The sequence below is a fragment of the Oryctolagus cuniculus genome, chromosome 2 (assembly GCF_964237555.1).
Source record: "Oryctolagus cuniculus chromosome 2, mOryCun1.1, whole genome shotgun sequence".
Lineage (NCBI taxonomy): Eukaryota > Metazoa > Chordata > Mammalia > Lagomorpha > Leporidae > Oryctolagus > Oryctolagus cuniculus.
The window spans coordinates 40552267-40565856 of record NC_091433.1 but is presented as its reverse complement, the minus strand read 5'-3'; the positions used below and the strand labels follow the sequence as shown (position 1 = coordinate 40565856).

Sequence of the window (13590 nt, the reverse complement as noted above, 5' to 3'; positions counted from 1 at the left end):
AAATTACATATGTTTAAAAATATCTCTGGTTTAATTCTACATTCAAAACAAGTTACATCCATGTCTTTATAATCAGGCATTGCTAATATCACTAATAAAGATATCTTGGCGGGGCCCCTGCTGTGGCGTAGTGGGAAAAGGCGCTGTCCGCAGTGCTGGCATCCCATATGGGTGCTGGTTCGAGTTCTGGCTACTCCACTTCTCATCCAGCTTTCTGCTATGGCCTGGGAAAGCAGTGGAAGGACTTGGGCCACTGCACCCATGTAGAAGACCCAAAGAAGCTCCTGACTGGCCCAGCTTTGGCCACTGCAGCCATTTGGGGAGTGAACCATTTCTATTAGTAAAACAAGTATAAGTTTTCAACCTTTATTTTTGTGTAGGAAAGGTAATAAAAATTGTTGTTTTGTTGACTATAAAAATGAAAGTGAAAATCAGTTTCAAACTGGTTCAAATGGAGGAATTCTTTTTCTTCAATTTCCTAATGACTCAGCATGAATTTTAAAACACTCTAGCTTCCCTTAATTAGTCTGTAACACTATATAGAGGGCTATAGATAAAAGTCACAATTGAAATATCACTGGAAACACGTTCTCTTCTGGGAATCTTCTCTCCCCCCCTTTCCTTCTTCTGACCTCATGGCCAGCTTCGGAGAGGACTGTGTATTTCCCCAAACTCATACATGAGGGGTCTTCAAAAAGTTCATGGAAAATACATACTATGAAAAAATGCATTTTTTCAAAATATTTTTCATCAAATGATCTTATTTTTTTTCACATTTCTGTGAGCTTTTGGAAGTGCCCTCATACTGCTCAAGTGCTTCATTTTATTGTTGTTATTGAACTGAGTATTTTAACCTATTCTGGGACTCTTATTCATCCCCAAAGTACCCACACTATGCCTAGGACAGGGTGAGATAAATGAACATGAGAAGGTAAGCACCTAGAAGGCAGAGATTTTTGGTTGGCTCCTTGGTTTATTTCCAGTGTCTGTAGCAGTGCCTGCTATATAATAGGAATACAGCAAACAGTTGAAAAAAGAAGCTATCGAAGTGCTTTCAGTGTGTAAGAGTACATTATTGAATAATCCTCCTTTGAAAACTGTTTAGTAGTATTTCCATTTTACAAATATGGAAACTGAGGCTCAGGAGAGGCTAAGAACTCATGGTAAATAGCCAAGTGCAGTTCCATTGACAGATCTTGTGTTCTTCCTGCAGACTGCATCTATTTTATTTTTAAGATTTATTTATTGATGATTTGAAAGGCAGAGTTACAGAGAGGCAGAGGCAGAGAGAGAGAGAGGTCTTCCATCTGCTGGTTCACTCCTCAAATGGCCACAACAGCCAGAGCTGGGCTGATCCTAACCCAGGAGCCAGGAGCTTCTTCCAGGCCTCCCACGTGGGTGCAGGGATCCAAGGACTTGGGACATTCTCTACTGCTTTCCCAGATAACAGCAGAGAGCTGGATCGGAGGTGGAGCAGCCAGGACTCGAACTGGCACCCATATGGGATGCTGGCACTGCAGGCAGAGGATCTACCTGCTATTCCACAGTGCCAACCCTGGATGTGTGTGTGTTTTAAATTTTTATTTATTTATTTTTGCTATATTATTAATACTTCTTCAAAATGGATGTGTTTTTGGGATGAAGCATTGAGTAAATGACTGGAATTGGCCATTTGTCATTACTCCATTTTATAAATTAAGTGAAGATAATCAACTTCTTTATAATACTACTCACAGTTTTGGTCTCTCCCTTGTTGTATTGTATGTATTTACTTGAATGGCAGAAAGACAGTAAAAAGAGATCTTCCATCCACTGGTTCACTTTCCAAATGGCTCCAACAGTCTGGGCAGAGCCCAAAGCCAGAAGCTTTAAATTCCATCAGCCACAGCAGTAGCAGGAGCCCACATGCGTGGGCCATCAGCAGCTGCCTCCCAGGGTGTATATTAGCAAGAAGTCTGATCTCAAATGTTGAATAGCTGGGATTGAACCAGCACTCAGACATGGGATGCGGGCATCCCAAACAACAACTTAAAATATTTTATGGCCTAGTCATACTATCATAAAAATTTTAGTGGGAATAGTAATTTTATATTCAAATTGATTTAAATCTTTATTATATATTTGTAAATAATTTTACAGTTTAGGGATTTTAAAAAATCTGTTTATGTGGGTCATAAAACAGTAGCGGAGTAAACAGTGGTGTAATTTATCTGAGCTGCCACTGTCTTGCTGTGTCTTCTGGTATAAGTCAGTGTCTCTGAACCTCACTTTCCTTGTGTATACAATGCAATATTTAGTTCGATATTTATAATTTTTCCAGCTTTAAAATTCTGTTTTTCAAGTTGCTAGACCCCATAATCTTTTTTTATTTTTTATTTATTTTTATTTTTTTTTTAGTAGGAGGTAAAATAGCAAGGTTTATTAAGGAAGGGACATCCATAATGATGGATGGGCACCTCTTCAGACAGCCTGAGAGACTGGGGCTGGGTGGAGGTTACATGGTTGAGTGGAGAGATTACACCTGGCCAGACCAGGCGGGCGACTCAGCAGAGAGGCAGAGCGCGCAATCCGGTTGAGGTCAGGGGTTTTTAAGGAGATGCGTCTTTGTCTTCACACATCTCCTCCTGAAACAAAGGATTTTATGGCTGTAAATATTAAGCTCCTTTCTGAGTTTTCCCTTGAAGGTATCAGACAGGATGAAGCCTAGCTGGCACCATCCTGGGTTCAGAGGAAGGGTGAGCAGGACCCCGTAGAGAATGGGGATCCAGAGCAGGGTGTTTGAAATGCAGATACTGGGCTGCATCTGACCCCATAATCTTTAAAATGCTTTTCTATACTGCAGAAACATTGGCATTAATTAGTTGTATGAGGATAGCTACCTTTTATTGATCAATGAAATGCCATATACCTTGCATATCTTCTCATTACCTTCTGACAACAGCCCTGCAGGGGAGGTGTCATTGTTGCTGTTTGCTGAGGGCCATAGGAACTGCTCCCAGGACTTAGGGGTAGAGTGACAACTGAAGCCCCAGGATCTGACTGAAGCTCTCTGTTCTTTATGCTCTGACACTTTCCTCTCTCTTGAACCCAAGGGGTGACTTCCTCTAACCCAGGGTTTCTCGGGCAGTATTTTTGACATTTTGAGCTGGGTACTTCTTTGTTGTTTCTTACACATTGTGGGATATTTAACAGTATCTCAGGCCTGTGGTACCTACAGCCAAAAATATCTCCAGATATTGCCAAATGTCCCCAAACATGGTGGGGAAGGACAAAACTGGTCCCATTTGAGGACAACTGAAGCCCTCAATGACTGAGGACAAATATAATCAGTGTTTCTAGCATAGTTTAGTTTAAGGGTCAAATGGAATTGACAACGTGGATGCCAGCAAAGAACCCCATGTCTGTGGGGAGCAACTGGGAGCAACTCGGACTAGACTAAGTTACTGGAATTAAGACTTATTCTATGCATCTGCTCTCCCACAATATTGCGCTGGGAGAGGAGCAAACAGCTTCTACCCAGCTGCCTCTCACCAACTTGACAAGCTGCAGGAGCTGCTCCTGATTGGAGGAGAGCAGCGTACTCGGCGTGTGGGCAGCCGAGTTGGGATTGGCGGAAGAGGACTATAAAGGAGGAGAGAGACAACATGCACCAGGAACATCTAAGAGGAACATCTATCTGAAGGAACACCTGTGCAGCCCCCAAGAGAGCCGGCCGGCGGTGTGCCACTCCCCCGCGGAAGTGGGGAAAGTGGCTAGGGGGAACCGCCCTTCCACGGAGGTGGAAGGGACGGTAGCCAACCCGGGAAGAACCAGCAGCAAACCCGGGAAGGGCCGAGCAGACGAAAGAACAGCGCAGGGTCCTGTGTCGTTCCTCCTCGAAGAGGGGGAGTGACACATGTCTTCATCCAACAATACTTGTTCTAATTTTATTTGCCTTTACTCTCACGATTTGTTCTCCTTAGACAGTATTCATTGTTAGAGTACAAAGAATACCATGGAAAATCTGATTAACATTCATTAAATCACCAAGAAAGTTATCCACTAGGTGTCCCCTACATGTCAGACATTATCTGTGTTACTGGTTAAAATAGTGAACAAGGAGGTGGGTGTTTCGCTTGCTGCTTCAGTGCCTGAGTCCTGCACCAGATTGCCTGGATTAAATCCTTGGCTCTGGCTCCTGACTCCAGGTTCCACCTGTGCAGACCCTGGGAGACTATAGCAATGTCTCAAGTAATTGAGTTCCTGCCTCCACAAGGGAGACCAGGACTGTGATTCCAGCTTCAGCCCCAGCCACTACAGGCATCTGGGGAGTGAACCCGCAGATGGGAGATATGTCTCTGTCTCTGTCTCCCACCCTCCCTCCTGTCCTCTCTCCCAAATAAATAAAAACTAATTTTAAAAATAAACAGTGAATAAAATGATGTTGTAGAGGAAGCAGATATTAAACAAGTTATTTTAGCTCATTTCTCTTACGATTCCCATTAATCTTTTAAAGACTATCTTTAGAACCAGAGCCTTTGTGTTAGTCATGTTTTACCCACAAAACTTACCACACAGAGCTAGAATTTGGCTCCTTTCCTATGACAGTAAAAATGACATACCGTGGGGCTGGTGCTGTGGTGCCAGAGCCCTGGCCTGCAGCGCCTGCATCCCATATGGGCATTGGTTTGAGTCCTAGCTGTTCCACTTTTGATCCAGCTCTCAGCTATGGCTTGGGAAAGCAGTAGAAGATGTCTCAAGTTCTTGGGCCCCTGCACCCACGTGGGGGACCCAGAAGAGTCTCCTGGCTCCTGGCTTTGGATCGGCCCAGCTCCGGCTGGGAAGTGAACTAGTGGATGGAAGACCTCTCTCTCTCTCTCCCGCTGCCTCTCTGTAACTCTGCCTTTCAAATAAATAAATCTCCTAATTAATGTTTATTGAAGCTCAATTCACAATAGCTAAGACCTGGAACCAACCCAAATGCCCATCAACAGTAGACTGGATAAAGAAATTATGGGACATGTACTCTATAGAATACTATACAGTAGTCAAAAACAATGAAATCTGGTCATTTGCAACAAGATGGAGGAATCTGGAAAACATTATGCTGAGTGAATTAAGCCAGTCCCAAAGGGACAAATACCATATTTTCTCCCTGATCGGCGACAACTAACTGAGCACCAAAGGGGAAACCTGTTGAAGTGAAATGGACACTATGAGAAACAGTGACTTGATCAGCTCTTGTCCTGACTGTTGATGTACAATGTAATACTTTATCCATTTTAGTATTTTCTCTTTCTTTTGTTCTAGTACTATTGGTTGAACCCTGTGATTAACACACAATTATTCTTAGGTGTTTAAATTTTAACTGAAAAGTTATCCCTGTTAAATATAAGAATGGGAATAAGAGAGGGAGGAGATGTACAATTTGGGACATGCTCAATCGGACTTGCCCCAAATGGTGGCGTTAGAATCATGCCAGGGGATCCCAATACAATCCATCAAGGTGGCATGTACCAATGCCATCTCACTAGTCAAGTGATCAATTTCAGTTCACAATTGATCACACTGATAGGTCTAAGAGTCAAAGGGATCACACAAACAAGTCTAGTGTCTGCTAATACTAGCTGATAGAATCAAAAAGGGAGAGAACAATCCATCATGGGAAGCGGGATACACAGTAAACTCATAGAATGGCAGATGTCCTAAATAGCACTCTGGCCTCAGAATCAGCCCTTAAGGCATTCTGATCTGGCTGAAGAGCACAGGAGAGTATTTTAGGCATGGAAAGCCAAGACACCCTGGAAAAAAAAAAAAAAAAGGAAGACCTAAATGGAAGATCTCTGTGAGTGAGATCTCAGTGGAAAGAATGGGGCCATCAAAGAAGGAGGTACCTTTCTCTGAAGAGAGGAGAGAACTTCCACTTTGACTATGACCCTGTCAGAATAAGATCGAAGTTGGCGAACTCAAAAGGTTTCCATAGCCTTGGCAACTCATGATCAGAGCCTAGGGAGATTACTGACGCCATAAACAAGAGTGTCAAATTGTTAAGTCAACAACAGGAGTCACTGTGTACTTACTTCTTATGTGGGATCTCTCCTTAGTGTGTTGTCCAATGTGAAGTAATGCTATAAGTAGTACTGAAACAGTATTTTCCTTTTGTGTTTCTGTGTGGGTGCAAACTGATGAAATCTTTACTTAATATATACTGAATTGATCTTCTTTATATAAAGATAATTGAAAATGAATCCTGATGTGAATGGAATGGGAGAGGGAGCGGGAGATGGGAGGGGTGTGAGTGGGAGGGAAATTATGGGGGGGGGAAGCCATTGTAACCCATTAACTGTACTTTGAAAATTTATATTAACTAAATAAAAAATTTTAAAAAACCAAATAAATAAATCTAAAAAAATCACTGGCTTTTATAAAAAAAAATCACTGGCTTTGAGGATATATTTGTAAAGAGAGTCACAATTATTGAGCTTGCTAGCTATTATTACCTGTTGTGGACATCACTCAGCATTTTTCTTTGAACCATGGCAATTACATGAAACCATATTAATAGTCAAGTTACATGTGTAGACATATATGTTTGATACAAAAAACTATTTGTTTGCTCTCTGTAATCTTAAAATACTCAAAGGTTGATAAGCAGCTTCAAGTGTTTGTCTTGGTGACCCAGTTGTACTCAGCCAATACAAATAGGCTGTTGAGATGACAATTAGTCAAAGTGTAAAAAGATGTGCTGCTCATATAATCCAGGTCAGTAGTTTAAGAAGAGAGAAGGTGTAACGTGTCAGTAAAAAATGAGGCACTGGGGGCCAGTGCTGTACGTAGTGGGTAAAGCCACCTCCTGCAATGCCGGCATCCCATATGGATGCTGGTTCAAGTTCTGGCTTTTCCAATTCCAATCCAGCTCTCTGCTATGGCCTGGGAAAGCAGCAGAAGATGGCCCAAGTCCTAGAGCCCCTGCACCCAGGTGGGAGACTTCAAAGAAGCTCCTGTCTTTGGATGGGCCCAGCTCCGGCTGTTGTGGCCATTTGAGGGAGTGAACCTGTGGATGGAAGACTTTCTCTTTCTCTCTCTGTAGCTGTGCCTTTCAAATAAATATCTCTTTTAAAAAAAAGATGCTCTGTGTGTGTGTGTGTGTGTGTGTGTGTAAGAGAATGAGAGAGAGAGAGAGAGAGAGAGAATAAACACTGAATGTGACAACTGAAATGGTTCTAGCATCAAACAGAGACAGACTAGCACATGGTCATATTCATCAGATACACCTTACTCATTTTCACTTTCCAAGGAACCTTATAAGATATTTTTTTAAAAAATTATTTATTTATTTGAAAGGCAGAGTTACAAAGAGGCAGAGGCAGAGAGAGAAAGAAGTCTTCCATCTGCTGGTTCACTTCCCAATTGGCTGCAATGGCCGGAGCTGTGCCAATTTGAAGCCAAGAGCCAGGAGCTTCTGGTTCCCCTACACGGGTGCAGAGGCACAAGGACTTGGACCATCTTCTACTGCTTTCACAGGATATAGTAGAGAGTTGGATTGGAAGTGAAGAACCGGGACTCAAACTGGTGCCCATATGGGATGCTGGCACTGCAGTTGAGGATTTACCCAATATGCACAGCCCCAGCCTCTTATAAGGTCTTAAATACAGCTTTTAGCTTCCAGCCATTATTCAACCACAGAAAATTAACTCTGAATTTTGTTCCACTGAGAAGGAAACCATTTTTCATTTTGACTTGATTATAGATCATTAATATAGCTGAAGAATTGTCTGTGCCTTATTCAATATAATGAGTCACACTTACAGGATACCCGGCTTCAATGATTTAATTTTAGTTAATATTCAAATGCTGGTATTTCCCACTAGTTGATGAGGCTTATTAGTACTCAAAAAGTTTTGATTTCTACAAATCCAGTTGAAAATAACATGTTGTAAGTATTTTCCACTGTAAAAAGCAAGTACCAACAAGGAATTCATCAAACATTGCTAAAAATTTGTGCAATGAGAATTAAAAATGTATTGTACAAAGCACATATAGTGTGAAACATACTTCAAGTTTTTTTTTGGTAAAATGCTAAAAAGATAGTGCAGTGTAAGACATTCATTGTAGACATGCTTATATTTAGATTTTTATATTTAAGCACTTTTATGGTAATTTAATTTTTTGGTTTGATATTATAATGTTCTTGTCTGTAATTGCTAATATTAATTATCTGTTTGAAGGTACAATTCAGTAGCCCTATGCAACATTGGGAATGCATTACCTAGTGCGACTCTGGCTGCTGATGCATCATAATTGATCCAAAAAGACACCCAGGACAGAATTGTAATGAGTGTAGAAGGCATGTAAGTTTGCAAAATGAAGTAACCGATGTTTCTCTTCAGTCGAAAACTTAGAGAGAGTCGTGGGTAAGCCCCTGGATTGAAAAAAGAAAAAGAAAAAAAATCAGATCATCTGTTTGAAGTCATCCTATTCTTTTCAAAGAATCCTTAATTCATTTTGGATAAAACATCCTCACCTGTTGTGAATTCCACTTTCTTGGACACCATCTTGTAATCAACAATTGAAAACTGAGGAAGCTCAATTTTATTAACTCCAGTTACTGCTCCCTCTCCTCCATTCCAGTAAAACTCAATGTCATCAGTGGTATAACCATCTGAAACAAAGAAATGCAGTTGACTTAAGACAGCACAATTGATCTACACATTCATTTTGAAGACAATGTGGGAGCTGAAGGGAAAATTCCCAACCAATGATAACAGTGAGGAATGAGTTTAAATTAGGGTGATGTTCAGGTCTCATGAGTGCTATTTTTGATGGGTTGGTTGTGGCTGCAATAAAAAAATGATGCATTTGGCTTTAGTGGACATAAGTTGTGAATCATTTAGTGATATTTGATATCATTGTTACATATTTATTCTCACTGTGACTATCATAGGTCATTCTTTGGTTAAATTGATGAATGGCTGGATTCCAGGTGCCTGGAAAATGATTTTGTTCATGTACTATTTATCAGTAACAATTATAGAAATAACAACTGAACACCTATTTTTTTTAAGGAATACAAATTTCATAAGTACAACTTTTGGAATATAGTGATTCTCCTCACCATATCAGCCCTCCTACCCACACTCCCACCCCACCGCCTCCCTCTCCCCTTGCCAGTCCCATTCTCCATTAAGATTCATTTTCAGTTAACTTTATACACAGAAAACCAACTCTATACTAAGTATTTTTCAACAATTTGCATACACACATAAACACACACACAAATTGAGAACTAGTTTAACAGTTAACTCTCATAATACAACTCATTGAGGATAGAGGTCCTGCATGGGGAGTTAATGCACAGTGACTCCTGCTGTCAATTTAACAATTAATACTCTTATGTATGATGTCAGGGACTACCCTAAGCTCTTGACATGAGTTGTCTAGGCTATGGAACCTTTTGAAACTTTAAACTCAATCAGTGTTTGAACAAGGCCATAAGCAAATTGGAAGTTCTTTCTTCCTTTTAGAGAAAAGTACACCCTTCTTTGATGACCACTTCATTCCACTGGGCCTCATTCACAGAGATCCTTTATGTAGAACATTTTTTGCCACAGTGTCTTGGCTTTCCATACCTGAAATGCTCTCACAGGCTTTTCAGCCAAACCAGGAAGCCTTAAGGGCTGATTCTGAGGTCGGAGGAGCACATTTTTTTAACTTTTATTTAATAAATATAAATTTCCAAAGTACAACTTTTGGATTATAGCGGCTTTTCCCCCCATAACTTCCCTCCCACCTACAACCATCCCATCTCTGTCTCCCTCTCTCATCCCATTTTTTATCAAGATTCATTTTCAATTATCTTTGTACACAGAAGATCGACTTGGTATATACTAAGGTTTCAACAGTTTGCACCCACACAGACACACAAAGTATGAAGTACTGTTTGAGTAGTAGCTTTACGGTTAATTTGCATAGTACAACATATTAAGGACAGAGCTCCTACATGGGGAACAAGTGCACAGTGACTCCTGTTGTTGATTTAACAATTGACACTCTTATTTATGACGTCAGTAATCTCCTAAGGCTGTTGTCATGAGCTGACAAGGCTATGGAAGCCTCTTGAGTTCACAAACTCTGACCTTATTTAGACAAGGCAATAATCAAAGTGGAAGTTCTCTCCTCCATTCAGAGAAAGGCACGTCCTTCTTTGATGGCTCATTCTTTCCCCTGTGATCTCACTCACAGAGATCTTTTATTTATTTATTTATTTATTTATTTATTTATTTATTTATTTTTTTGCCACAGTGTCTTGGCTTTCCATGCCTGAGAAACTCTCATGTATTTTTAGCTGGATCCGAATGCCTTAAGGGCTGATTCTGAGGCCAGAGTGCTGTTTAGGGCATCTGCCATTCTACGAGTCTGCTGTGTGTCTGCTTCCCATGTTGGATTGTTCTCCTTTTTAATTCTATCAGTTATTATTAGCAGACACTAGTCCTATTTATAGAGGAGCACATTTTTAAAAAAGGAAATGGAAGGGACAGAGTGATGAAGTATAATAAAAGACCAAATTTGTCAATACCTACTAAAGAATCAAGACGTTAAAAATACATTTCTTTTAGAAAATTAGGCAAGATTCTAGTTACATTTTTGGTTATAGTTAATATTATTATAGCTAACATACAGATGAGAATATTAGTAATTACATGAATTCTTGGTAATTATTTTACATTGCCATACTTATGAGGGAGAGCTTTAATTAATTTTAGGGTAGCGTGTAGAGAATTATAGACACCAGTAGAGGGTTTGCCCTTATGTCTTTGGCATGGAAGGCTCTGTGTCGCAGGTCTATTCCTCCTTCCAGTTTGCTCTACTTGCCAGGGTTTTAGCTGGGCTGTGGTCATGTAAATGAGTTACTTGCATAAAAACATTGTATATGTTTACAAAAATAAAAATAACTGAAGGCAAATTTTAGAACATTTCTCTTTCTGCCTCAAATGAAAAAACATCAAACTTTTTTTGACATTAAAATTAACTAGGTCTCATGTTTTGGAGGTAACCATATAATTTTTTTATAGTAAACATCATGCTGCCCTACTTTTGACTAAAGCCAGTAACAGCTTCTTAGAAGATAAAAAATTGTTTGAAATTCAGGAGTTGAATGCCAAGTAAGTGCCAAAGGGTTACTATCATTGCAAGAATGTAATAAACTTTAAACTGTTCTCCTCCCTGTCCTACATAATTTTTTGAGAGGAAATAAAACTGTCTTAACTTTACTGCTTTAAACATTCTTAATTTTTATATGTGTAACTTTTTGCCACTCTATAGATGATTACTTTTTGTAATATGTTTCCATTTATTTTCTTTGTCTTTAAACCATCTCCTTCTTCATCCAGGAAGTTACCCTCTCTCCAAAGGTAGCATCTTCCACATTCAGGAACTCATTCAGCAATGACTCAAGTGAAGCAACAGAAGTGGAAGACATTTACTTTAAATATCACTGCTGATCTCTGAGAAGCTATGAGACTTATTTTCTATTAGACTTACAATGACCTAAAAGGGACTAATTAGCATAATGGGGATTAACACCTGATTGAGGAAATTATTCTATGGAACTGCAATGAAAAAAATTAAGGAAGACAAATAACTAAGATATAATAAAGAAAACCACCTTAAAAACAGAGGGACTGCAAAAAACATTCTACTGCTACTTAAACAGTTCTAAAACACAGGAAAAGTAGGAAAAATTTATTTTCATAAAATAAGCAAAATTTTGCAAAAATTCATCAATAAATAAAAATAATAAATCCTAACTAGTTGGGCTTACTGAGTGTAAATGATTCAATTTTTGCAATGCTTCACTATATTAATATATTTAACAAGATAAAACCATATGATTATTTAGGCAAATGCTAAAATGGCATTTGATGATATTCAATTTCCATTATTCTTAACAAATCAAATAACATCACTCAATAAATAATTATTAATAGATGGATATACTTCTTTAGAATGATAAGCTGTATAAGATCTATCTAGATCCTGAAGTTAGCTTCATCCTTATTGTGGAAACACTGAAACATTCTCACAAAAGAAAAAGAAATGTCCACTACTATTACTATTATTTAACAATGTTCTGGAAATACTAACCAATGCATTATATAAGAGATGGACAATTGAAGTATAAAGTTAGAAACCTGCTGTTTAAGCTATCTGGACTGGCAAAGTATGTACAACTAAATACCTAGTAAGATTCAAAGAACCAACTTGATAACTATTAAAAGCAATAAGAATTTGGTTTCATAATGGTGAACAAATTACTATACAGAGATTTATAACTTTCACAAATAAAAACCATGATTTAAGTGTAATGGATGAAAAGGGTCTTTTTATAGAAACAAAAATATCACGTAATAAATTTATTCAGAAATATGCAAGATATAAATGAAGCAACATATGTAATAGTTTTGAAAAACACAAAAGAAACCTTGGACAAACAAAAAGAATAATTAGAAAGATTTGGTATCATAAGTTCATTTACAATTTAATGTGATTGTCTAACTATACTGATAAACTTTGTTTTGTGAATTAGACAAAATGCTTCTAAAGTTAAAATAAATCAGGGAATAAAAAATCTATAAAATAAAAGAAATAATGTGCAAATAGCCTTATCAGGAAGTAAAAACATTATAAATTCTCAGTAATTACAAAAGTATGATTTCATGGTTGGAACAGACAGAAAAATGGGCCACGGCAGAAATTCAGGACCTGAGTCAAAACACAGGAGAATTTAGTACACAATAAAAATCGCACCTCAAATAATTAGAGAAAAGATGGTTAAATAAATCATGTCGGAAAAACTGAGGTCCCATAAAAATTAGTTTGGATGTGTATTTCATGCCACATAATAAACCTTAAGTAGATTATATGAGTGTACTTCAAGAAGTTTCTGAAGGGCCAAACTTCATGGCACAGTGAGTAAAGTTGCCACCCATGATGCCAGCATCCTGTATGGGCGCCAGTTTATGTCCTAGCTGTACCATTTCAGCTCCCTGCCAATGGCTTGGGAAAAGCAGTGGAAGATGGCCCAAGTGTTTGTGTCCCTGCTGCCCACATGGGAGTTGTGGGAGTTCCGGATGAAATTCCTGGCCCGTGGCTTTGACCTGGCCCAGCACTGGCTATTGTGGATGGGTGTAGCAGTAGAATGTGTTTGGGCCCCTGTCACCCATGTGGGAGAGCCAGATGGAGCTCCTGGCTTCTGGCTTTGACCTGGTTCAGTGCTGGCTGTTGTAGCCATCTGGGGAGTGAACCAGCAGATGGATGATCTCTCTCTGTATTTCTCCCTCTCTCTAACTTGGACTTTGAAATAAATAAATAATTAAAAAAAAGAAGTTTATGGAAAAACAGAATTAAAAAATAAGTTACTTTTGGCACAAAACATTAGAAATGCACAGTTTTTTCATATACACATTTTCATGAACTTTCTGAAGTTCATGAAAGATATATTTTATATATCTTTATATATAAAGATTTTTTATATATTTTTATACAATAATATATATATAATATATAATAATTTTTTATATATTTTATATATTTTATATTCATGAAGATATA

The 13590-nt window shown here is 38.7% G+C and overlaps 1 protein-coding gene across 1 annotated transcript in view; it reads right to left on the bottom strand.

The window, feature by feature from the left end:
- The window catches only part of GABRB1 (gamma-aminobutyric acid type A receptor subunit beta1), a 494464-nt gene that overhangs the window by 60718 nt on the left and 420156 nt on the right, over positions 1–13590 (bottom strand). Inside the window, exons 6-7 of the mRNA XM_051842511.2 lie at positions 8504–8641; positions 8249–8401 (exon numbers count right to left, since the gene is read on the bottom strand). Coding sequence (XP_051698471.1) covers positions 8249–8401; positions 8504–8641 — 291 coding nt within the window. The remainder of the gene's footprint in view (positions 1–8248; positions 8402–8503; positions 8642–13590) is intronic.